Raw genomic sequence first — 25,659 nt, forward strand, 5'->3', positions numbered from 1 at the left:
TTTAATGCTCCCATTCCAAGTTGAAAGTAATAAGCCAAGGGCAGAGAAGGGGAAGTCAGTATGTATGGGCTGGGCCTGTGCAGAAGGGATGAAGACACAAGGAGTGCTTGGGGGAAAATGCAGGGGAGAAGTGGGACTAAAGGGAAGGAGAAAATGAAGCCAAGCTTAGGAGAGAAGTTAGAGGACAGTTTGAAAACCAAGATGATTTTTTTTCAGAAACCCAGAATTTAGAAATTGAGAAGACTGTTCTATATATCTGTGTCTATCTTGCTGTCTCATATACAGGGTTATCATTACCATCTTTCTAAATTCCATATATATGCATTAGTATACTGTATTGGTGTTTTTCTTTAAGGCTTACTTCACTCTATATAATAGGCTCCAGTTTCATCCACCTCATTAGAACTGATTCAAATGTATTCTTTTTAATTGCTGAGTAATACTCCATTGTGCATATGTACCACAGCTTTCTTATTTGGACTGTGTGGGAGAGGGTGAGGATGGGATGATTTGGGAGAATGGCATTGAAACATATATATTATCATATGTGAAACAAATCACCAGTCCAGGTTTGATGCATGATACAGGATGCTCGGGGCTGGTGCACTGGGATGACCCAGAGGGATGATATAGGGAGGGAGGTGGGAGGGGTTTCAAGATGGGGAACACATGTACACGTGGGGCGGATTCATGACAATGTATGGTAAAACCAATACAATAAAGTAATTAGCCTCCAATTAAATAAATTTTAAAAATAAATAAAAGATGAGAAGAAAGAATAGGGGAAAATAATTGTCATAGGCAGACAGTGGGGGAAGAGGCAAGATTTGAAAAGAAGGTAGGCCTTTCCAGGTGAACGATGGCAGAGGACTAGGGCAGAAATATAAACAGTGCCCTGGGGACATGGCTGGAGAGACTGCGACCAGAGAGCGTGGCACATATGCCACATGTGGGGCCGTCGTGTGGGAGAAGTAGAAGAGCCCTAGGCTGACCTCTGTCCGATAATGCACCCCGAGTGCAGCCAGAGCCCTGGTGAGAGGCCATGGGGAAGAGAAGACAACAGAAAGGAGCAAATTCATGCATCTGTGGCACCCTTCTGCTCCCTCCATCACATCTCCTAACCCTGGGTAACTGCTTCACCACTGTCCTCCAGTCTCCCCCAAGGCAGCAGCAATAAGCTGCCCTGACTCCCTCCTCACCCCCAACACACACACGTGATACATCATGAAGTTTTCCTTCTCTACAGCCCAGTGATTCTGACTTTGGCATGTTACAGAACTGCGCTGTCCAATATGGTATCCACTAGCCACATGCAGCTTTTGAGCACTTGACCTATAGCTAGGTAAAATTGAGGTGTGTCTTTCCACGTAGGCAAGGCTCAACTGCAGGAAGCCCTAGGCCTTGGCGGAATGCTGCATAAGCCTCCTGGAACCTGGAAAGATAGGCAATCTCATGGGGATTCGAGACACTCAGCTTCCTGTTTGGAGGGAGGCTGTCATGGGGCAGTTTCTCATTTGTCTCCCTCATTCTGGTGAGGCATGGGATTTTTCTGCCTGCCACCCTTCTCCCCTGTCCTTGCCCCAGAGGGTTCTGGTGCAAGCCATAGAGCAGCTTAGCGGAGGTGTGGAGTTGCTACTCAGGAACACAGTGTGCCGCTATTCCTGTTGCATGTCATCTGGCCCCTTTTGTTTCAATGTCGTCCTATGCAACAGGGACACAGGGAACAGATCCCATTGCTGGCCTGGCTTTTACTGTCTCTTCAGTAATAAAATACCTGGCTCTATGTGGGTTTCTAGTTTTTTACCAGCTGAATTTGTACCCTGCTTGACAATTTCTGAAAGTGTCAGTGAAAGTCACTCAGTCGTGTCTGACTCTTTGCGACCCCATGGAGTATAGCCCACCAGGCTCCTCTGTCCATAGGGATTCAGTCAAGAATACTGGAGTGGGTTGTCATGCCCTCCTTCAGGGGATCTTCGCAACCCACAGATCATACCCAGGTCTCCCACACTGCAGGCAGATTCTTTACCTTCTGAGCCACCAGAGAAGCCCAAGGATACTGGAGGGGGTAGCCTTTCCCTTCTCCAGGGGATCTTCCTGATCCAGGAATCAAACTGGGGTCTGCTATATTGCAAGCAGATTCTTTACCAGCTGAGCTACCAGGGAAGCCCCTGACAATTTCTAAGACTTATTTAAAAAAAAAACAATATAAAATATGTTAGTAATGGTTTTATACTGATTACATGATGAAATGAAAATATTTTGGATATATTGGGTTATTATTAAAATTATTTTCATTTGGGTTTGTTGGGCCTTTTTTATTATGGCTGTGAGAAAATTTTAAGCTTCATATGTGACTCACATCATATTTCATGTCGACTTCATTGACAATGAAGTCATAGATTGGTGAGAAAGAAGATTGGTGGTGGGGAAGAGGGACTGACGGGGTTTTATTTTGCCAGAAAAGGGTATTAAAAAAAAACTTACCACCAATTCACAGAGACATTTAACACAGACATCCCCCCAAAATATATAGCCATAATCTCAGAATAAAGGATACATTTTTAAATTGAATGTATGTAACTTTATGGAAACTCACTGCATTGTCCATATTTTACTCTTACTGCTTTAGGGTGGTGAAAAATTCCTCAGACTGATGAGGACGGTGTTGAAGAACCATTGCTATAAAGAGCTAATTCCATGAGTGAATAACTAGCTAATTTTTAATGGGGCCTTGAGAGGTGACCACTCCAGGTAACAGTGGTGGATGAGGCTAGTGGGTTGTGTCTTTTTTGTCCTGTGTCTTGTGGGTTTGTGGCCCCCCCTCACCTCCCACACCCAAATAAGGGAATGATGTGGAGTGTCAGAGTCAAAGAGCATAACCAGAGGAACCAAAGTAAACAAATACGAATTTATTCTTTTCAAAGCAGAATTTAAGGGAAAGGGGGAAAAGCACCACAGTGAGTGGCAAAGTTAACCAATTTGTTCCCAACCTCGCCCTTTCATCCCAAATTTTCCTAGACTAGTATGCCACCCTTTCTGCTTCCCCAAATACCACCCTTGTGACCACCAGCTCTTGTAGCCAGCGAGCAGCATCACAGGCTTCAATCTGGCCTCAAGACTGCCCTAGGGACACCAAAGACATTGAGCAGGTGCCCTTCCAAATGTGGCAGCTGTGGGAGGAGATGAAGCCTGAGAGCTTAGCCTTGGCCTTGAGCCTTCTGCTCTCCCACAGTCACTGGTGTTTAAAGAACAACAAGGAGCTGAAGTATTCCTTTGTTCTCAGAGCCAGTTTTTGGCAGGAAGGCTCGGAGATAGAGCTGCCCAGCTGAATAACTAAGTCTCCACAGCCCTAGGGCAAGCCCCCACCTCTCTCCTCCAGAACTGTTCATCTTAGGACAGTTACATTCTTAGTTATCTGTCACTTACGTCAACAGAACTTTGATGAGAGTCTTGGCTTGAAATGGTCTCAGAGGCCATGACTCTGTCATTGAGAATGCCTGTTCAAGGAATGCTCTAGCCTGAAGTTGAATATGGAGCCCAGATCCCAAACACACACCGCAAGCATCATGGGTATTCCTTAAAATTTATCCGGAAGGAAATCATCACCCAGGATTGGCCTCTGTTTGACCTCAGGGTTTCTCATTACCATGGCCTGCCAGCCCAGCCCCTAAAGTATGACAAACTTAAGCAAGTTTCTCTACAAGGAAATATCTCCAAACTTTGGGCCTTGAAGGAAATGGGCATTTGAGGGCCTTGGTTTTCAGCCTTTCCATCCTGGAGGGAAGGGTGCATATCCTGGGTTGGACCCTCTCTAGGGAACCATGCAACAAACAGCCGGATGTCCTCCAATTAGTCAGCCTTCCTTAATAATTTCCCAGTCAACCTGACTCCACTCTGCTCTCACTGGAAGCAGAGGTACCCTCCTAATGGCTTTTTGGCCTCTGTCGGATTCTGTCAAGAATATATCACCTATCAATCCTAACTGTTCCCCATACTATATGACCACAACCCCAGCAAACACTCACTTTCCTTACCACTGATGCTAATCCTGTATGTCAGAGGTTTTCATTAGGCCGCCTACCCAGCAACCCCTTTCACCACCCTTCCAGTGTGGGGCCATAAACCATTCAGCATCATACACTACACCTCTAGGAGATAAGACACACAACACATCTCAGGAAATCTCACCTTCATCTGAATTCACAGTGCCCAAAGATCTGTTTACTTCACTGCTGGCAAACTGTCAAGTAGTGTGGGCAAACTGTGCTGCAGTGACTATCACTGGACCCTTGAGCCATATACTCCCCTCAGGCATCAAGGTAAACACAGGACCGCAAAGTGTCAGTGACCCTGTTACCGAGAATTCAACTCTTGACCTGCTGCTTCAGTCTACCTATAAGACAAATCCTACATAACAAGATCTACATCGTCTCTACCTGACCCACTGCAGTTGCCATAGGCCCTCAAGAGCCCATGATCTCTCAGACAGAGTAGAGATTATGGAAAAAGAGTTTGCAGAACTTTCCTGGTAAGATTGTTTTATAACATGTGCTTTCTTCAGGCTTAGGCAGGCATATGCCTCAAAGACCCTGAGCTCTCAGTCCTATAGAAAATTTCCCCTATCCTTAATGTGCTCAGTTGCTCAGTCGTGTCTGACTCTTTGAACTACAGACCCCATGGACTGTAGCCCATCAGGCTTCTCTGCCCATGGAATTCTCCAGGAAAGAATACTGGAGTGGGTTGCCATTCCCTTCTCCAGGGTATTTTCCCAACCCAGGGATCGAACCTGGGTCTCCTGCATTACAGGTGGATTCTTTACTGTCTAAGCCACCAGGAAAGCCCCTACCTATAACCTAGGATCCTACCAAGGAGGTAGGTCCCCTGCCAAGCCTGCTAACTGATGTCCAAGCTCTTTGTTTGATGCCTACCTGCCAACTGCTCACCATATATTACCAGTTCTCCTGCCCTGAGACCTCATGAGCACTAAGGCAATTGTTATGATAAAGTCTGACACACTGAACCTGTGGCTTAGTGCCCCTTGGTGATTCTAGAAGGAGGCAATCCTAGGTTTCTGGACCAAAGCCACTGCCTTCCATGCCCTGCAGTAGATAAATCTAGTTTCCCAGAAGTTCTACCCACTGGCTACTGCTTGGTTATAAGAAAGCACTCCAACCATCTCACACCCTTCTAACCTTAGTGGCAATTTCTACTTTCTTTAAAGCCCTGAGTCAGATTTAGAAATTGGAAGGGGCAAGAAGATGTACTCTGTGTCTTAGCCTGGCTATTTGTTCCTCCCTTTATGCACAGGGTGGGTAGAGCTTGGATTTGCTCTATTTTGGCCCCTGAACCATTATTCAGAGAAGCCCAGAGAAATTCACCCCAGAATCAGGTCTTCAGGGAACAAGATTTGGAATGAATGAAGACAACAGAGTGACTCTTCCTGTTAGATTCCTCTGTGGCCACAGGCTTTCTTTTGCTTTGGTCTTGAGGATGGCTCACCTCAAATATGAATGGAGAGACATCCTAAATAAGCAGCCAGGAGGCATCTTATCTGTCCATCCAGAGGCTGGGACTAACAAAGAGCAAGGCAGAACATTAATACTTCAAGAGGTATTAGAATTTAATGTGTGAGTGAGGCTGGGGTAGTACTGATGTACAGTAGATATGAAGGATAGCTAAGCATCTATATAACCATAGGCAAATTAAGTCAGTTGCAGGATTCTAAGTTATAAAGTTCCTTTTGACAGAAATCTGCCTAAATGAGCCCTGACTCTGTTCAAAGTTCCTAAGCCTGCTTCCCCGATGCCCCCCACCCCACCCCACTATCTACTCTGAATAGTTTTTGGATAAAGGGATCATGGTATGTGTTGCTTAGGAAGAGTTAGATAAAATTGCCTAGGCAGATTTATCCAGAAATCTGACTAACAAATTTGAGGATTGGGTTCATTTTCCAGAGTTAGAAAGAAAGGTTTTATGCAAAGGAAGGCCTTGCTGTTGTCTGTGTGAAAAGTGGCCAACTTGCTGATCTGAAGCCCGTGGATCGTAGGAAAGGGCTGCTATTCAGGGTGGACTGTTGCATCTGCCTTCTGATTAGCTGAGGGATATCAGCCACCTCATCTGATTCAACTTAAGAGAAAGAAGGGTCACAGCTGTCAAGGGTGTGGGACAGTCACACTCCTCTGGTCTAGAGGGTGGCTTTCCCTTCCTCATCCAAGGAGAAGATCCCCTTGCTGAGAAGCTGCCAGCCCTCCCCCAGGGCTGTGAGGGCTGACTCAAAAGAGTTGGTCTCTCAGGATGCTGAGCCTTTCAGGAAAGAGGAGGATCCAGGGAAAATATCTAAGCCCCTACATATTTCTTTACTGTTTCCCAAAGTAAGGTGAAAATAGGAACCTGAATGAACTGTTACCCCTTGAGAAAGGTCTGCCAGGGACTGAGGCAGAAGAAACTGAAGATATTCACAGAGGAAACAGCATCTAGGCAGCATCTGGAGGACTAGAGCTGAAGTTACACGACACACATTGCCCAGAGTTTTCGGGGTACTCTCGGGGGTGGGAGTGTCTTCAGGCTACCTCCTTCACCTCCCCTGTGTTGGGTCAGAGAGTAGGGCTAAGTTCTGTGTATTCATAATGCTGGAGCCCTGGGGTCATTAGGCGCCCTCCATCTCCATCATTCCATGGAGAATGGAAAGGGACCAATGGGCACTGCTTCATTCTACAAGGCAACCCATTTGAATGGCTTCCAAGTGCCATCAGCCCGGGCTCCAACAGAAGCGTACTGAAGGGACTGATCTCAAACTTGAAGTAAAGGACACATTTCTAGAATCAGGGGAATCATGCCTCTCCCTCCCCCAGTCCCCCTACCTCCACCTCGCATACCACCAAATCTCTGCTGCTGCCAGGAGTACAAATAACTCCAGCTGAGGAGAGTGGGGCCAGTGGGGACTGGAAAGGTTGGGTGAAGTCTGAGGAAAGCCTTTGGCCAGAACCAGAAGAGGACCATGGACTATAGGATGGGGCTCTGTTTCCCTCAAGAGGCCAGCAGTGTGTTGGCAGTCACATCAGAACTTCGTACACTGGGGAAGGCATGGCGGAGCTTCTCCATGATGTCTTCCAAGCAGAGGCTGACATCTTGGCTCTTCAATGCCACATCATCTGAATTGGAAAAGAGAGATTTGGGAAGACAACTAGAGATCCCCTTATGAGGTCAAGGGGCCGAGGTAGGATGCTGCCTGCTGAAAGACAAACCTACAGCATCTGTATCTTCCCAGCATGATGCCTAGGTACGTATGAGGTAATCAATATACATTTGCAGAATAAAGAAATGAATGAATCAGTCAATAATTCAATCATCCCTGGCCCTAACCTCAAAGACATGAGGAGGAAACAGTCCCAGCCTTAGCAGAACCTTGGGCAGGAGACCTGAGGCAAGACAGTCATGGAGGAAAGGGTTGAGGGAACTCACCTGCAGCTTCAGTGTCTGGAGTAGTCTGTCCTTTCTCTTGGGGGTGACTGCCTTCTGACTGCTGTGGAGAGGAAGCCAGAGACGAGCCTGCAGAGCCATTGCCATTGGATTCGATAGGTGGCTGGCAAGAGGTAAGGCATAACTTAAGTGACTTTGCCTTCCTGACCTTACTTTGACAGACTTGAGCTTAGAAAGGTCCTTAGAGACCTCATGCCCCAGTCAGTGGCTTCTCCTTTCAGGAAACTTCTTAGAATATTTAATTACTAAATACCTTCTTCCTTCAACACCAGGTATCAAAGGCTCCCAGTTCTTATAAGGATGGCATTGCCCCCAGAAGATCTCTTGCTTGTCATTTCAGCTACAATTAAACTATTCAGAACCCAATTCTGTCTGGAAATACAGAGTTGCACCCCCGATCCTTGGTTCATGACATAATATCATTTGTTAAGACCTCCAGAAATTGATCCAGAGGCCATCCCTGGTATGGTAATGACAATAATAGGTAATATTTATGAAGTGTTTACTAATATTTCTGGCATCATGCTAAATTCAATAAATGTATTATCTCATTAGATTTTTACCACAATTCCATGAAGTTGGTATATTTTTATCCCTGTCTTACAGATGAGGAAACTGGGGCTTAGTGAGGCTAAGGAAGTTGCCTGACATTCCAAGGCCACTAATTGGCAGAACCATATTCAGTTCCAGAGCTGTTGAACTCCCAGACCACACTACATCCTATACACTCCCTCTCAAAGAGGAAAGGGATAAAAAGTAACAAGTGATCTGTCCACAGCTAAAATGTTTCTTTCTCCATGCATGCCCAAATTTGCTTCTTTCCAGCAAACATCAAAGTAGCAAAAGCAACCTTTCGGATGGTTCTTTGAACTTGTTCTTTCAATACCAGATTCAAATGGGGGTTGGGGACTTGAGCCCCCAAAAGCCCTCCCTCTGCCCGAGGCCCCATGGTGACTTGAGAGTAACACAGAAGGATGGAGTGGAAGCTCGGTGCAAGAAAATTGGCCGAGCGCTGTGACATAGTGTCTCCTTCATTACCCCATCTTTTCTGATTGCCAGCTCAGTGCTCTTTAGAAAGTCTTCCCAGCTTTCCTGTGCCGAGAGTCTGCTCTGGTTCTTCCCCTGGCCCCAGACCCACCTGTAGGAGCAGCTCCCTTAAGCGCTGCAGCTGGGACTCCAGTTGCTTGTTGTGGTCTTCAAGAATCTGCATGCGCGTCTCCAGGCGGCTCTTGTGCTGCCGAAGGATCCGGGCCTCAGCCAGCAGCTCTTCATTGCAGTGGTCCTGCGCCACCTCTGCAGACCCCTCAGTCAGGGCGGGTACCTCAGCGGCCTCCTCATGCTGCCACTTCAGGCGCCTCAGCTCTCCCTGGAGAATCCTGCCAAGGATGGAGAAGCCAAGGCTGAACGTCCTCATGGGGTATTGACTGTCCAGGGCCCAGTGGCCCCTCAGAGCCAGGTGGGAACAATCCCTTTGCATTCCCATTCCCACCCCCACTCCAGCCGTGCTCTTGCCTGAATGGCCATATCCATTTCCTCTCCAGTGTGCGTGTCATTTACTCTGCTGTTCTTAGGCTGCAGCGCAGAGAGCTGACATTAGTATAGCAAATTTCTCAGCACTTTGATGTGCTGCTTCGGGGATTAATTCTGACCTTAAAGCCAGTCAGAAACACATTCTGCAAATAAATGAGGCATTAGAGCCGCTGACTCACCTACTCCACTTTTAGATTTTTAGATTCTAGGGGAAGACATAACATAAAATATCACCCATCTTTCCTCTTCTCTCTGCCACCCTCCTCTTTGGCCTGCTTTAAACACCCACGTTGGGTCATCAAGGAAACAGATTCCAAAGAGATGGTCTCCTTTGGGGGATATTACTTTTTTTCCCCTTTTTTTTACAATAGAATCACTCTCTCTCCAGTGCTTCCCAGGGCCTCCCCCCACTGCTCTAGCACAGCACTTCTCAAAATATCCATAAGGAAAAACCAGGGAGATTTTTCAATCCATTGTGGATCAGTGTTTGGTCTGAATGCATATGGCTAGTACACTGGTCATGCCACACAGCACTTGCCACACAAAGTTCAACAATACTCAAACTGGTATTGAGTGGAATACCAGTGAATACCTGGAATGGAATACATCCTACTCAATGAAGACAAGTACACTCATTATATGCTTGGATATCATGGCAATGTCAAATTGCTATGAAAGTTTCTAAAAGCTTACTCTGTATTTATGTATTTATCTTGTTTTGAACCAGTAAAAGATACTTTGCAAACAGGCACTGTTCTAAGGACTAGTGACTCCAGACACAGTAGGCCAGCGGCATGGACAACTTCTAGGTTAGAAGAGCAGGAACTGAGGCCTCACCCCAGACCTGCAAATCAGAACCTGCATTTCACTGAGCTTCCCAAGTGGCCCGTATGCACACTGATGTTTGAGAAGCACTGTTCTGGGGGGTGCTATTTATTCTAGGACACACCCCCAAAGTGGCTTAGATGCTCTTCAGACTCCTGCTGCCCTCTGTGCTGTAGGGAGATCAACATCATCCCCATAATCATCTTCACCTTCGTTCTTCCAGTCCTCACATGCTCTATGCAATATCATCCTCCTCTTACCACTTTCACTAAGTGATAAGGATTTCTTTCCATTTCCAACAACTGAAAGTTCCTTGAGGGCAGAGACAAGCAGCATCTCTTCTGTATTCTCTGTGTTTGCATTCTCTCTGCTGGCATCTCCTGGGTACTTGGAGATACTCAGCTTGAGTTAAAAGGATTTAAATAATTATTAGTATTGTGTGTGTTTTTTAATTTGCTAAGTCGTGTCTCACTCTTTGCAACCCCATGGACTATAGCCCACCAGGCTTCTCTGTCCATGGGATTCTCCAGGCAAGAATACTGGACTGGGTTGCCATGCCCTCCTCCAGGGGATCTTCCCAACCCAGGGATTGAACGCACATCTCCCGTGTTGCAGGCAGATTCTTTACCATCTGAGCCACCAGAGAAGCCCAAGAATACTGGAGTGGGTATTCTAACCCTTCTCCAGAGGATCTTCCTGATCCAGGAACTGAACCGGGGTCTCCTGCATTGCAAGCAAATTCTTTATCAGCTGAGCTACAACAGGGAAGACCAATTATTAGTATAGCTAGCTTTTATTTTAGCTATTGAGAGGGCTATTTTAGAACCCTTTCAATAAGACAGACACTGGCTAACACATTATATGTCTGATCATTTTATCTTCACAAATGACTCTCAGACATAGGTACTATTATCAACATCCCCATTTTACAGATGAGGAAATGGAAGATCACAGAATATAAGTCACTTGTTCGAGGCCACAGAGTTAGGATGTGGAAGTCCAGGACTTGAGTTAAACTATCTGACTTGAGAAACCACACAGATCTATGCCATTGTCACACCCACCGGTTTTCATCCTCTAGGTGGGCTAGGATCTTTTCAAGCTCCCCTTTGCTTTCCATGGCCATGCTGTATGGAGCCTGCTGTCTGAAGGCTGGCTCCCGGTCTGTGATGGGGCTGGAGTGCCGTAGCAGGTACTGGTCCTCATCTCTGTGTGGGTGTGGGGAGAGGAAACAGGAGTCCGGCATTGGACAGGGAACAGCTCAGGCTATGAGTTCTCAGCTCCCAGCTCAAGCCCCAAGGCATGTGTTGGAGAATTCCCTCTCTAAGTTGCACACAGCAGGAAGAGGGATCAAAGTGTTCAAAGGTGCAAGGGTCGTGCTTGGGGGTGACAGGAGAGACTTCTTCCAGGATGCTGGGGCTTCTGGGTTCTACTTGTAGTGATCTGGGAAACAATGAGCAAATCACTTCCCTTTCTGTGATGTTCCCCCACCCCATCCCCCTTCGCTTTCCCATCCCCAAGGGAATTGTGGCTTGCCTGAGTCCCAGTCCCAGGACTGGATTTATTCATGTAACTGACAGTTCCTAGGTCTTCTGAGGAAACTGGGTACCTCCCTAGAAATGACAGGTCCCTTCTCTGGGCTACCACATCCAGGAATCTCTCTGGCCACACTTCAGTCAAGCCCCTGATATCTTCCCAGGGTTGATGTGACCCAAGATGGGGCATTGGCATTTTGAGCATAAGATACAGCTCATTTGTGCAAATTTAGATGAGGGCATATTCTTCTTCCCTCACAGTTGGGAATAGAAGGATGGGATCTTGCAACAGGAAGGGACCTTAACGGATGGCAGGGAGGTAGTACATCCTTCATTGCCCAATTCAGCTGATAGAGGGCACACTGCTTCTCTCATTAAACACTGTGCCCAGAAAGCAGCCTTCTTTCCTTAGGGTGTTCAAGGACCCTAACCACCACACCGCTCTTTCCTTGAGGATATACCCTTCCCAATAGTGGCAGAGGGATCTCCCAAGGAGAGCTATTCCTGGCAAATAAGCAGCTGTGAAAACTCACATGCTGTCATCTGGGGACAGGCTGTCATTAAAGAAGGAGCAATTTTGACTTTCCATCTCAGCAAGCCTGGGAAGAAAGAGCAGGAACATAATGGAACACAGCATATGAAGCTTGCTTTCATCTCAAGGACTCTAATCACACAAGAGGATAATCAGGGAATTTGGGGGGCTGTCCCAACTCCCCCTCCCCCCAAACACTGGGCCTTGCTGGCTGCTGCATATCCTCACTGTGCCCATCCCCCTGGCTGTGGCACCATTCTCTTGCCCTAACTGGAAACCCCTTCCCCCCTGGACTCCTTACAATTCCCCACCCCCAAATGTGGTGGTACCTGCTGGCAAAATGCTCAATTCGGGAGTGTGTGTCAGCGTGTGGCAACATCGGGGAAGAAGCTGGCCTAGAAGAAAGCAGCAAAAACTCAGAAGACCAAAGAGTGGGGAGCTGGGCAGCCTGTCTCCTCACCACCACCCATCCACACACACTCCATCACCACCACTGAATTAGAGAGCTGGGCAAGAGCTGATGGGAACGAGATCCAGAGACTGGATTCAAACCTGTTTCTCAGGTCAGATTCCTGGTCAAGCCCCAGCTGAATTGTGCTGTCACTAGTTGGGTTTGCCCTGGAGCACTGCCCTAGCCCACGCGGGGCTCGGCCCCTTCACAGCACACCCCTAGGCTCAGTGAGGATGTCTGCAGCCCCTGCTCAGCCTCCGGTACTCACATCTCACTGTAGTCAGCCTCCAGCACCGATTGAACAGGCAGATAACCTCGCTGAGGGTGTTTGCTGAAATAATGCTTTGAGCGGAATTTGTTCTTTAAGGTAGTGGCAAAGTCCCTCATGTTCTCACTGGATGTGGTCTGGAGGGAGACAAGACAGGTGGACTCACCCTAATAGGCTTTTCTAGGGAGGTGTGCCTGCTCCGCTGGAGCGGGGAACGTGACTGGTAATCACTCATTTATCTTTACCACATCTCACTCCTAGAAAAAGATCTAGAAGGATATGTGCCAAACTATGAACACTGGTTGCCTCAGGGAAGTTGGGCTGGAAGGGTGGGGAACATACTGAGAAAAGGGGACTTTGTTTTATACTTTAAACACCTCTAAAAATTAGAATCTTTTACAATGATCATATATTTGTTAACTTTTAGATATCTTTTACATAAATTCTAGAGATGCAGAAGATGAGCAGGAGCTACAGTATTATCAGTCTACCATCTCAAGCCAGTTTTCCATGTATGATTTTAATAAATGTTTATTTTTTCAGTGCATGGTAAGTCACTTCAGTTGTATCTGACTCTTTGTGACCCCATGGACTGTAGCCCGCCAGGCTCCTCTGTCCATGGAATTCTCCAGGCAAGAATACTGGAGTAGGTTGCCATGCCCTCTCCCAGGGGATGTTCCTGACCCAGGGATTGAACCCGCATCTATTACATCTCTTGTATTGGCAGGCAGGTTCATTACCACTAGCGACACCTGGGAAGCCGAATGTTTATTTTTAGATGATAATAAAAGAAAAAATTTAAAGGGCAACATCACTGCTTCCATTGGGTCACACGTGTTTCTGTGCCAACAAAACATAGAGAAGAGATGACAGCTCATGGAGATGGATTATGGAGATGAGGAGAGGAGATGGGAGAGAGCAGTGGGGAGAGCAAGGGAGACACTTTGGACTTTGGTCTTATCTGTTGGGAGAGGGATAAAAGAGTTTAGGGAGCAGAGTCAGCTCAGGAAGCTAAGGCTGGAGCTGTGGGTCCTGAACACAGCAGAGGAGAAACTCTGTGGCCAGAGTTCAGGGATGCTGACCACCCTGGTCTCAGGAGGCTACGAAGGGCCCAGTTTTCAATGAAAGCCAAGTCAGTTTTGGAGACTCAGGTAAAGAGCATTCCCTCCCTTTCCCGCAAGAGACTGAGTAATGAATCTGAGCACAAACTTTAAACTTAGGTGTTGACTAAAAGGGATGGAAGCAACGACAAAGCAGTAAGTGAAGACCAGGGAACAGGAACGATCCAGGAAGCTAAGCAAGAAAAACTAAATAGAGGGATCAAAGGCTAGTCACCAGGAACCGCCTTGCTCTATTTTTTTCCTAGACTTTTCTCTGCAGGAGAATAGTGAGTGCCTTTTAGATGACCAAGAATGTCCTGGGCTGCTCCAACCAGCTGAAGCCCAGGTGAGGATGAGGGACAAGCTCTGCTAGAAGAACAGGCCTGGATCCCTCAAACCAGTCAATCACCAGGCCTGTATTGAGGATGCTCCCCAATGGAGAGCACAATACAGTGAGCCAATGCTGGGCAAAATGGATCAAGCACCCAGAAGCTGAGAGCTGCTGGCCCCACCCACCTAGCCCAGAGGCTCCATACCGGGGTGTAGTACTCCATGATGGGGTAGTGAAGTTTGTTGCCCTTGCTGGCCCTGCCAGTCAGGAAGCAGGTCTGGCAGATGTCCACGTTAAACTGTTTCAGACTCCGGTACCTTGGGAAGAGGAGAGGTGGTGGGAAAGAGGATCCGATATACTCTAGTGACCTTCCCTTCCCACAAACATCCAAATTCACACCCACTTTAGAAGAGGGTGAAACATGGAACTATAATCTCCTGTACATGGAACATCTAACCTCCTGCATATAGCAGTGGCAGAGTCCTCACTAGATGACTAGTCTTACTTCAGAGACCATAAATCTCATGAAATCATATGCTCAGAGTTACAGGAAGTTTGGGAAATAGCATCGTCTCACCATCTTTTTTCAAAGGGAGGGTGGTTTAAACAACAAGGTCCCACTGTATACAGAGAACTAAATTCAATATCCTATGATAAACCATAATGGAAAAGAATATATGTATATATATATACATTCTGAATATATATAAAATGTATCCAAATCACTTTGCTGTGCAGCAAAAATTAACACAATGTTGTAAATCAATTATACTTTAATTAAAAATATATAAAAGGGAGGGTGGGACAGGGGTAAAGAGCTCATTATATCAAATGGCCTTCTAAACAAGGGTGGCCTGAAAGGGTACAGTTTCACAGGTATGACCAGGTTTCTTGGAGCAGGTATACCTTCGTTTTGAAGACAACTGATTTTATCAGCCATGGGCATGTTGACTAAAAGCTATTCCTAAAAGTTACTTATAATAACTCTTTTATGACTGAATACAGACTAGTCATTCAGATCCAATTCCAAAGCCTGCCTGGACTGCCCAGACCTAGTGGCATAGCATGGTGAAATATCTAGACTTGGAGCAGTCAGAGGGTCTGACATCTGGTCCTAGAGCTACACCAGCCAGTGGCGTAAACTCCACCTGTGTGCCTCATTTGCTTATAGAAAGCAGATTGGTTGTAAAAAGAGTATGTGCTAGAGCTTTAAAAAGGTTGTTATTATTTAGTCAAGAAGTCATGTCCAACTCTTTTGTGACCCCATGCACTATAGCCCTCCAGGCTCCTCTGTCCATGGGATTTCCCAGGCAAGAATACTGGAGTGGGTTGCCATTTCCTTCTCCAGGGGATCTTCCTAACCCAGGGATCAAACCCGCATCTCCTGTATTGGTAGGCATATCTTTACTGCTGAGCCTCTAGGGATAAAAACAAGCATTTTATGATGAAAGCCAAATTCAGGACAGTAGTTATCTTTGTGGGAGTAGGAAGGAAATGTCACCAAGGAAACTTCAAATATATTGTTTTGCATATTATATAAAATATGTTTATAATATATAAATTAGTAGACATAAAATATATAAATATATAACATATATATATATAAATATGTTGTAAAATCTTGTTTATTTCTTCAGCTTGGTGATGGGTGCCAACCATGGGGTACTGGAGCCAGCTCATATCAGCTCATGAGAGCCAGTTGTTAACATTTCAGGAATTTTCCAAGTCAGTTGTTAACTTGTTAACTATAGCTATTATTTAAAAATTAAATCATATAAACTCAAAATTAAGCAAAGAGTATTAAAAACTAAGGTAATAAATACTCAAGCTTATCACTTCCTATTTCACTATTATTTATGCTCTGGAGGCTGTCTACATCTATTGTACCCTGTGGTGGAAATACTATAAATGGTGTACAACTGTGCCTCTCTTCCTGACCTCCTGTGGGTAGCCTGACTTTGGCCACGGTGGGAGTATCTATATCACAGAAATTAGCCAATGCTCTATCAGGTTTCTCTTCTGCTTTCTGGAGAGTAGGCTGTGAACCATTTGCCAGCACACCTTTTGGTACATAGGTGTTCTCATAGGTCAGGATGCTGGAACTTTTGGGTTCTACTTAATGCTCCCTGGGAAACAAAGAACAAATTACTTCCTTTTCTGGGCTGTTCTCCCACTCCACCCCCACTTTGCTTATCTATACATTTTTCTAGGTCTGAATACTTCATAATATAACTGAAAAAATATTCCATTTTTTTTTCTTTATCAAAAATTAAACAGAACGCAATAGAAAGGATTACAACCATATAAAACAACACACATATATATATACAATGGATTAGTTGTAATTATATAACTATGTAATGCATCATTTTGCAATATATGATTTATATGTGACATTGCCTATTTTTATTAGTATCACTCCAGCAGGTATTGTTTTCCCTACCTGAAGCCCTTGATGGGGCACTGCCTACAGACAGAGCATTTGGTCTGATGCTTTACTTGTTCAGCAATGGTGACCCGATGCAGAACAGCCAGCCACACCATGGACTGGGGCTCCAAGTTGACCCATTCCAGGAACTGTGATGCTTCAATGACTGGCTTCCCAGTGCTCTAGGGAAACAAGAAGCCCGACGGCGATGTCTGAGGCCCAAAGCGTCTTGAGCCTAGAATGGCAGCCCTCAGGGGAAGAAGAGAAACAGCAAGGCCTGGGTTTGCCTGCTCTTCAGAGGTGTCCACCTTCTACCCTGTCCTAGCGGACCTGGTGCCGTCCCCACAGGACTCTGATCCTAAAAGCCCAGAGGACCATCTGCCCTGTTGTTCCAGCCCAACAAACTCCCTTCCATCTGAGTACTATAGCACAGGAAACTCTACTCAGTACTCTGTAATAACCTGTATGGGTAAAAAATCTGAAAAAGAATGGGTATTTGTATATGTATAACTGAGTCATTTTACTGTACACCTGAAACTAACAGAACATTGTAAAGCAACTGTATGCCAATAAAACTTGAAACAATTCTCTGAAGCAAAGCAAAACAAGAACAGAAGCCCAGCTTTGAGTCCTCCCTCCCTCCTTCCCAATCTTTGTCTCGTCATCCCTCGTTTCCTCCCTCCCTAGCTCCATACTTACAAAACGGAAGCAACTACGGACACTGGGCTCCACGTTGCTGCCACCAAAGGCTGCCACTTCCCCCAGCTGACGGGGCACCTGAATGGCCTCATGAAGCAGGACACCAAGATGGCGTTGGTCACACTGGCTGCCTGAGTTGGCCACTTGGCTGAAGAGGTCTGCTGGCCCCACCATAAGTCATGGCCAAGCCCACAACAGAAATGGCCAGGGAATGGTGTGAGGAGAGAGAGGAGAAAAAGAAGAGAGGGTAAGAGTGCACTAACTTAGCTAATGGCTTGAAACTGGAATACCTAAAGGTCCCTGACCTTCTAGAAGCCCTCTAAGAACATTCCAATGCTCTCCCTCTTTGTGTCTGTCTCACCTTTTTCTCTCTGAACACAGAGAGGAGGAGGGAAGGGTAAAGAGAGAGTGAGCTCTGTGTGAGAGCAATGCCAGACACAAATACACTGCTGGGAAAACAGCGTCTCAAGAAGCAAGATCAAGGGGTTGGGGGCTCAAAGGTGCCTGAATATGAATCAGAGTCGGTCTGCCCGACCCGTCCTGTTCGTGTAGCCTATGTAGTCTCACACTGCAGCAGTCTCTCAATTATCCACACAAATGAAAAGGAACATTGCACAAATAATCTATAAAGAAGACATAATTCAACCCATTTGGTCATCTAAGAATTCACTCGAAATGACTGTGGAACAGCCGATGGGACTTATATTTGAACACTGCCCTTGTGGGAACTCCCTTATTCCAACCCAACTTTAAAAAACCTCCTCTAGAGTTTCTTGTCTCTCTGCTTCATGCCTCACCTAAGGCCCAGAAAACAAACAAAACTAGAAGGCAGAGGGCCTGGGGTTTAGTTCTTGACCCATTACTAACTAGCTTGGGAAACCCTGGGTAGGTCATGAATCTCTCTGTGCTGAAGTTTCATTACTTATAAATTAAGACTACATCATCACTGTCCATCCCATCTGAAAGGAATGTTGGGAGAAATCAATTATATCATAGCTATGAATGTACTTTGAAAAGTCTTCTTCCCTGTAAAGCTTTCCTAGATTGCTGTCCTCACTCTTCTGTGATCTAAGATAGCACATATCCTTTCCCATTCAGGTTATTCTAATTAGCACTCTAAGAAGTGCTTTCTCTGTACTCTGTCTCCTCACCTGGACTATAAACCACTTGAGACAGGGAACACATCTAATTGGATCTCATACTCACCACATTTAGCACAGTGGTCAGTGAACATTAAATACCTGACAACTAATGATGCTGCTGCAGAAAAATGCAAAATGCTGTACAAATGATGGAGGATGGAAGGAAAGCAAAGATACTGTACACCAGAGAGGTTTAATCTGACAGAATTACATGCTGTCCACCTCCCAGATAATGGGATTATTGCATACTGCCCATGTTATCCCATGGAAAGTCTCCAGCAGAAAATGTGACATAGTTTGAGCATCAGATTAGGAGAGGGCTAAGCCTCATGGTCCACCGGGAAATGGAACTAGAAAGTCCAGGTCCTGGGTATCCCAGGATCCCAACTCAGATCCCTATAAAGTAATTACACCAGATCAGAAGGAAGCAATGTCCTTGGAGTGACAGTAGGAATGATAACAGGCCTTAGACCCATCTTGGCCTTTGGCTGTTGTAGATTCTTTGCAATAGCCTGTACCAGGAAGCATTACAATGTAGCCTGAGTAGCCCTGTGCTGAGTCATAAGACTGAACTTCTGCTTATCTTGCACCTTTCTTTCTGCCACCACAACCCTCCCTCCACCCAGCTCCTCTTCCGAACTTTGGAGTTGTACTCACACTGCAGTTTTTCCTTCACTTCCGTGCCACACAGGCAGGCAATGCCAGTCTTAAAGGACAATGCCCGCATCTTTCCACTGCGACCGCTAGGTTTAAAAGAAGAGACTGAGAACTTGAATATCTGTAAAGGGTTAACATTTTGGCAGTCATTTCCCTCACGGGGTGGATCCCAGCAGGGCTTGGTGCCACCCATACCCCAAGCTGAGCTGAGTCAAGATCCACCAGGGGAGCAAACCGTTCCCACTGTGTCCACTCCAGATATCCCACTGGAACTTCATCCTGGAGGCTGCCAGGGCAGCAAGCCCTTACCTATCAAAAACATTGAGGAGCCAGTTGAGACTCATGTCCACACAGAGTGGCACATTGACCAGGATGCCTCTTTCCTCCTCCAGCCGTTCATATAAGGCAGTCAGGCAGTGAATGACCTCCACCACGTCCATCACATGCTCACTGGCCTGCAGATCATGCTCATTGAAGATCTCCAGGGCTGTGGTTAAAGTTACCAGGTCCACTGGGGAGGAAAGGAGAGAAAGGGAAAGTAAAGCCAAAAGTAGAAGCCCAGGGACTAGATAGGGAGCCACGGCCACCAGCATCATCAAATCTGACTCCATCTCCAGACTAACCATTTGTAAGTATGAAATAAGCTTGCCCTTTACCAAGACACACAACCCAAGTAGGAAGAAAGCAGCAGAAGACCCCCTAAATTAACCCCAAATGTTTCTATACCCAAATGATCATTGACATCAGTTTCAGGAAGATGGTGGGATTTGGGTAAACTCCCAGGGATCAAATACCATACCAGCTTTTCAGTTTCTCTGTCCTTACATGCATTTCAACTGCAAATAGGTGGGCCCATGAACCTTGTTCTGAAAACCTAGACACTGGTTATGAAGGCTCATGTATAGCTGTGTGAATGTGACATACCTCAGGAGGATTTTTTAATTACCCCCAATGCTGGTATCAGCCTAGCCAGATACACTTGGTCCAGGAAGATTGGATAGACAGTGTCTCAGAGAGGAGACAGAAAGCACATTATATGTGCAGCCATGTTGTACCCTAACCATTGGCATTTGCTTCAAGCGTTCTGCTGCTACATCCAATAACCCCAAGATGGTGAAAGAACACAAGCCTTCAATGGCTCCAAACCATTTGCTGGATACTTCTTGCCATAAAACACTAGCTTGATTGTCTGTGTTGGGCATGGGAGAAGGGACAAGGAATAGGAGAGCTGTGGGTTAATTTGGAAACGAGTCTGGAGGTAGGAGAAAATAGAAGGGCCCTGGAAAGATCAGGTGTCCACAGCCAGCATATCCCAGCCTTTGAAGAGTCCCCACAAAGCTGACCAACAACCTTGGCCAAGGTGGGATGGGAGTGGGAAACAGCCAATGGATGAGGAAGGATGAAGGCCATAAGGGAAGTTGATGGGAGACTTACAGCGCAGTGCCTTCTGGACTCTGCGTAGCTTCATGGCAGTGCGGTAAGCTGAGAACTTAATGTTGTTCAAATCAGCTGCAAAGAATGGAAAGAGATCCCTTCAGATCAAGGAAATGCAAATTAAAACCACAACAATATATCATGTTACACCTGTCAAATTGACAAAAAATAAAAGTCTGACAGTAGCAAGTGTCAGTAAAGATGTGGATGAATGAGAATTGCTAGTGGAAGTGTAAACTGACACAATCATATTGGAAAACAACTTGGTATTACCTAGTAAAACTGAACATTCATGTATCCTACAACCCAGCCAGCTGTATATATTCTAGAGCAGTGATTTTCACAGTTTTTGTTTTCCCAAGCAGCACTGTTTTTGTTAGCTCCAAAGTAGAAATGACCCAAATGTCCATTAACAGTAGGATGGATGAGGAATCTGTGGTATATACAATGAAACACTCCACGGCAGTGAAAATGAATGAACTATAGTCACATGCATCAACATGGGTAAAATCTACAACATAATAGTGAGTCTCTCTTAGCAGTGAAAGACAAGGCATATGAGAGTCACATTCATCATAGCCTTGATAATGTCTTTCAAAGCAGATCCAGCATATATCTATAAGCATAATTCCCTGATGTGATGATAAAATTGTTCAGGGGGAGAACAGAGCTTCCTGTTGAGGGAGGTGCAGAGAGGAAAGGAAGGAAGCTACTGGAAAAAAGACAAGGAATCACTTCCACCCTCATCTGCTTGTTGGATGGGATTCCCTTGTGTTCTTTCTTTTTATTTTTATTGAGACAACATTGGTTTATAATATCATAGAAGTTTCATGTACACAATATTTTATTTCCACCTGTCACCGTTCCAGAGAAGGCAATGGCAAGCCACTCCAGTATTCTTGCCTAGAAAATCCCATGGATGGAGGAGCCTGGTAGGCTGCAGTCCTGGGGTCGCTATGGGTCGGACATGACTGAGCGACTTCACTTTCACTTTTCACTTTCACACATTGGAGAAGGAAATGACAACCCACTCCAGTGTTCTTGCCTGGAGAATCCCAGGGACGGGGGAGCCTGGTGGGCTTCCATCTATGGGGTCACACAGAGTCGGACACGACTGAAGTGACTTAGCAGCAGCAGCAGTCACTGTTCAGTCAATTCCCTTACCTATTTTGCCTTTCCCCTACCCCTTCTTTTCAGGTAACCACTACTCTGTTTTTTGGTATCTATGTGTATTTGTTTAGTTTGTTCATTTATTTTTTTTATATTCACATATGAATAGAATAATATGGTATTTGTCTTTTTCTATCTGATTTATGTCACTCAGCATAATATCCTGAAAGTCTATCCATGTTGTCACAAGTGGCAAGATTTCATCCATTTTTATGATTGTGTTCTACCATGTGTATGTGTGTGTGTATGTATGATCCAGCTATCCCCGCTCCTGGGTATTTACTTAAAGAATATAAAAACACTAATTCAAAAAGATATATGTACTCCTATAACCATCACAGCACTATTTACAATAGCCAAGACATGAAAACAACCTGTCTATCAGCAGATGAACGAATAAAGAGGACATGGTATACACACACACAGTGGAATACTATTCCCTTGTGTTCTTATAGGACAAAGGCAACTGTATAGATCTCCACCCTATACAGGAACCTTGAATTCTTACCTAGAGTTTGGTATAACTCGGTCATCTTGGGATGGTCCCAGCATGTGGTTTGAGCCTGGTGGCTACAAATAAAAGCATCAATAGCACCAGGGTCCATATCACCCCCCACCTCACAGACAAACATGCTCACATCCCTCAGTGACAGGTTGGATACAAGGAGTAGCAGGATCTGCGGGTGAACCCTGAAGATCCCTAAGCACAAGGGTTCACCTTTACCCAGGTAGGATATTGAGCTCTTGAGATGAGTAAGAGGAAAAACTGGATTGGATGGAGGAATCCCAACAGATAGGGGTGAAAGGGATAGGTAGAAAAAAAGATACGGGAGGGAGAGGGTGGGCAGGTGATTGACCTGTTTCTGATTCAGATGGTTACTCACTTGATGTAGTAGGGAACTTTATTGGGTGAAATTGCTCTTTCCCAGGGAACCTGAACAGAGGCTGGTGAGGGAGAAGAGAAAGAAAAAGAAGCTGGCCACTAATGTTCTTCAGGCCCCTGATTACTCCCCTGTACTATCCTCCCAAAGGAATAACTAAGCCCAAAAGGGGATGCCTGAGTCTCATTGTCCGCTCTTAACAGGACCTGAGCATGGGGCAAACACTTCTAATGAAGACACTTCTCTCCCTGATGTTAGGGTGAGGGACGGAGAAGAGGTTGTCACTGATACCCTCATGTGCCAGAGACACGACAAGGGCATGAACAGGTGGCCTTGGCCACCCTGACAATCTTCCCCCTGAGCAGGCTGTCATTTTGTCCATTCAGCTGCAAGCAGCTGGTGTACTACTGTCGATACGAAGTGACCTTACTTTCCTCATGGGACTCAAAGCCCTTCCCCCAGAAGGCCCAGCTTCTCAGTCCTGTGGGACAACGGGGAACAGGACTGCCCACTCATCTATGGTGAGAAACTCTGGAAAATGATGCTTCTCTCTGTTCCATGTCTTTAACTTCCAGATGTTCCAGGAGAGGCTCAGTCATCTGGTCAATCTCTTCCTTGCAGTTTCCCTGGTACAAGAGCCTGCAGGTATAGCTGCATGCCAGTCATTATAATTCAGTAGTTCGAATTGCCATTAACATTTATTGAGTTCCTACTATGTGCCAGATACTCTGCTCTGTGTGCATATCTAATTTTCATATCTAGTTACATTTCCACCATCTCCACTCTGATTGGGTCACCATCGTCCCTCATTTAGATTATCACAATATGTACCCTGACAGGTCTCCCTCCTCCTTCTTGCCCCCCAACACTCTGTTGAAACAGAATTTGGATCATGTCATCCCTCTCCTCAACCCCTTGCAAGGGTTCTTCATTCTACTCAGAATAAAATCCTAATTCTTACCATAGCCCTCCAAGCCCTCCATGCTTTGGCTTCCTGCTCCTATTCTGATCTCTTGCTCTCTCTCCTCTTGACTCACTTTTTTTTTTTTTTCAGGTTTACTTTCTGGGGCGCATAGATGCCACCCTTAAGACTTTTCTTTTTTTTTTTTTTTCAAAAACAATTTTAGGAATCTTTACTTATAAACAACCTTATCTTAAAATGGAGTAACTTTGGTTTTACGAGCAGCAAGCAAAGTACAGAAGCAAAAATGCATTACAGGAGCATTAAGTTCTACATTAGGTCACAGCGTCTAAACTGAAATCACACTCATAATATCATTTTTCAGGATATCTGGGAAATAGTTATTTCCCAGGATGTCTGAACCATAGCTACTCCATTTCACCATTAATGACATCAGTGTTTTTCTAGGTATGAGAAGATGCAAGAATTGGAACTCATAAAACCTTTTTCTGAAAAGATCTAACTATCTGAAGGCCTGTTCTGCCAGTTTTTTTTTTTTTTTCAGAGCACAGAGTGCCTCATTCCTGATTTTCACCCTGAACTTCTTTCAAGGGGTGTTGAAGGTCAGCAGCTTGCAATGGTCATGACGTAATCTTTGTAGAGGCAGCTGGCAAGTACCAACTTCCAGTCATCAGGGTCCCTTCATAGCCACATATCTGACCATGTGACACCATTTCATGGCCATTGTGTCCCGCGTTGCTGGGAAGGCTCATTCCCAGGTCTAGGGAAGTGATGGGCCACTCAGTGTGCTAAAATTGGACCAGGCCTTGCAAGTAGCAAAAGTCTCTGGACCACTGTCTTACTAGCCTCCTGGTCCAGGAAAATATTTCTTCTTGTTGCTTTTTCCCATACCCAGAGTCACATTATTACAATTATTGATCTCATATGGAACTGTCAGTTCAGCATTATATCACAGGCTCAGTGAAACAAGTGACATAGAAAATAATATAGCCATAGCTAGCAGTTATTAGTAAAATAAGAATTATGTCAAGAACTTTCATTAGATAAAGCCTGGTATACCCCAAGTCACCTGACTTCATTCGTTAAATGATTATAGTCTGGTGTTAATCTCCTGGTTGTACATTATGGAGCATCCGACCTTTATCTGAAGATTGGTTACTGAGATAAGCCTTAGAAACTAACCTAGAGTGTCCTTTTTAATAACTTAATTAAATCTTTTAGCAGTATCACGTAACAAGGAACTGTCTCAGCATCTTCACTCACTTCTATACTGGTCTCCTTACTGTTCCTCAGGTATGCCCTTGCCTTAAGGTCCTGGAAGTTATTGTTTCCTCTGCCCAGTCTGCTCTTCCCTCAGATATCCACATGGCTCATTCCCTCACCTCTTTGAGGTTTCTACTCAGTTGCCATGATTTCAGTGACAACATTCCCAACCACCCTATTCAAAATTGCAATGCCTCCTCCATTAAGTCCAGCACTCCCTAACTCATACCTTCTCTGCTTTACTTTTCTCTGGAACACTTGTCACCAATTGACATTTTACACATACATACACACACACACACACTTATTTGTTTATGGTTTGGCTTCTTCTAGCAGAATGTAACCTCTCCAAGTCCAAGAATTTCTGTTTTGTTCACTGATGCAGCCCCAGTGCCTAGAATGGTACCTGGCCCACGGTAGGCCATCAATAAATATTTTTGGAACAATAAAGTAATTTAATTCCCATAACTCTATGAGCTAGGTCATATTTTTCCCTCTTTTTATATATGGGAAAATTGAGGGTCATAAAGGTTAAGCTATGTTTTTCAAGCTTGCACAGCTATGAAGTTGAGGAGCTCTGCCTCAGATCCAGGTCTCTCTGACTCAAGAGCCTGTCCTTTTAACCACTATCCTACACTGCTTTATTCTACTGCTTCTTAGATGCCAAGGCACACTGGGCTCCCACCAGGCCCCCAGCCGACAACAGCAGATTCTCTTGGAAAGTGGCTGAGGTTCTGCAAAGTGAAGTACAGCTTGTCTCACGTACAGGAGAGGAAGTGTTGTGACCCAGGCCCAAAGTCCCGGTGAGCATCCTGAAGCTGCTTAAGCCTCTCGCCAACTGACACCTATAGAAAGAATATGCAGGAAGTCAGTGGCCTCATTCTACATATCCAGGGTGGGATTTCCTGGTGCCTCCAGCCATCTTTGTGAATTCCCTCCAAGTCTGCCTCTTCTCCAGTTCCAGATCCTCTCACCATAACCCAAATCCTAGTTCCCCCATGTCACTCCCAGA

The 25,659-nt window shown here is 45.4% G+C and overlaps 1 protein-coding gene across 3 annotated transcripts in view; it reads right to left on the reverse strand.

Annotated features, from left to right (window-relative positions):
• Positions 1-2,765: 2,765 nt before the first annotated feature.
• DRP2 (dystrophin related protein 2) overlaps positions 2,766-25,659 on the reverse strand; it is a 51,101-nt gene continuing 28,207 nt past the window's right edge. For 2 of the 3 annotated variants that reach the window (XM_088833682.1, XM_055393405.2), the window contains 16 exons: positions 25,414-25,492; positions 22,466-22,526; positions 22,090-22,151; positions 20,412-20,486; positions 19,287-19,488; positions 18,978-19,063; positions 17,179-17,336; positions 16,495-16,661; positions 14,257-14,368; positions 12,621-12,757; positions 12,231-12,296; positions 11,903-11,968; positions 10,899-11,042; positions 8,618-8,855; positions 7,462-7,582; positions 2,766-7,151 (listed from right to left, as the gene is read on the reverse strand). In XM_088833682.1, the coding sequence (XP_088689808.1) occupies positions 7,027-7,151; positions 7,462-7,582; positions 8,618-8,855; positions 10,899-11,042; positions 11,903-11,968; positions 12,231-12,296; positions 12,621-12,757; positions 14,257-14,368; positions 16,495-16,661; positions 17,179-17,336; positions 18,978-19,063; positions 19,287-19,488; positions 20,412-20,486; positions 22,090-22,151; positions 22,466-22,526; positions 25,414-25,492 (1,899 nt within the window). In that variant the 3' untranslated portion in view covers positions 2,766-7,026. The remainder of the gene's footprint in view (positions 7,152-7,461; positions 7,583-8,617; positions 8,856-10,898; positions 11,043-11,902; positions 11,969-12,230; positions 12,297-12,620; positions 12,758-14,256; positions 14,369-16,494; positions 16,662-17,178; positions 17,337-18,977; positions 19,064-19,286; positions 19,489-20,411; positions 20,487-22,089; positions 22,152-22,465; positions 22,527-25,413; positions 25,493-25,659) is intronic. The other variant, XM_088833683.1, reaches the window with a different exon arrangement.

The sequence above is a fragment of the Moschus berezovskii genome, chromosome X, assembly GCF_049115385.1.
Source record: "Moschus berezovskii isolate FMDL1 chromosome X, NW_MosBer_1.0, whole genome shotgun sequence".
Lineage (NCBI taxonomy): Eukaryota > Metazoa > Chordata > Mammalia > Artiodactyla > Moschidae > Moschus > Moschus berezovskii.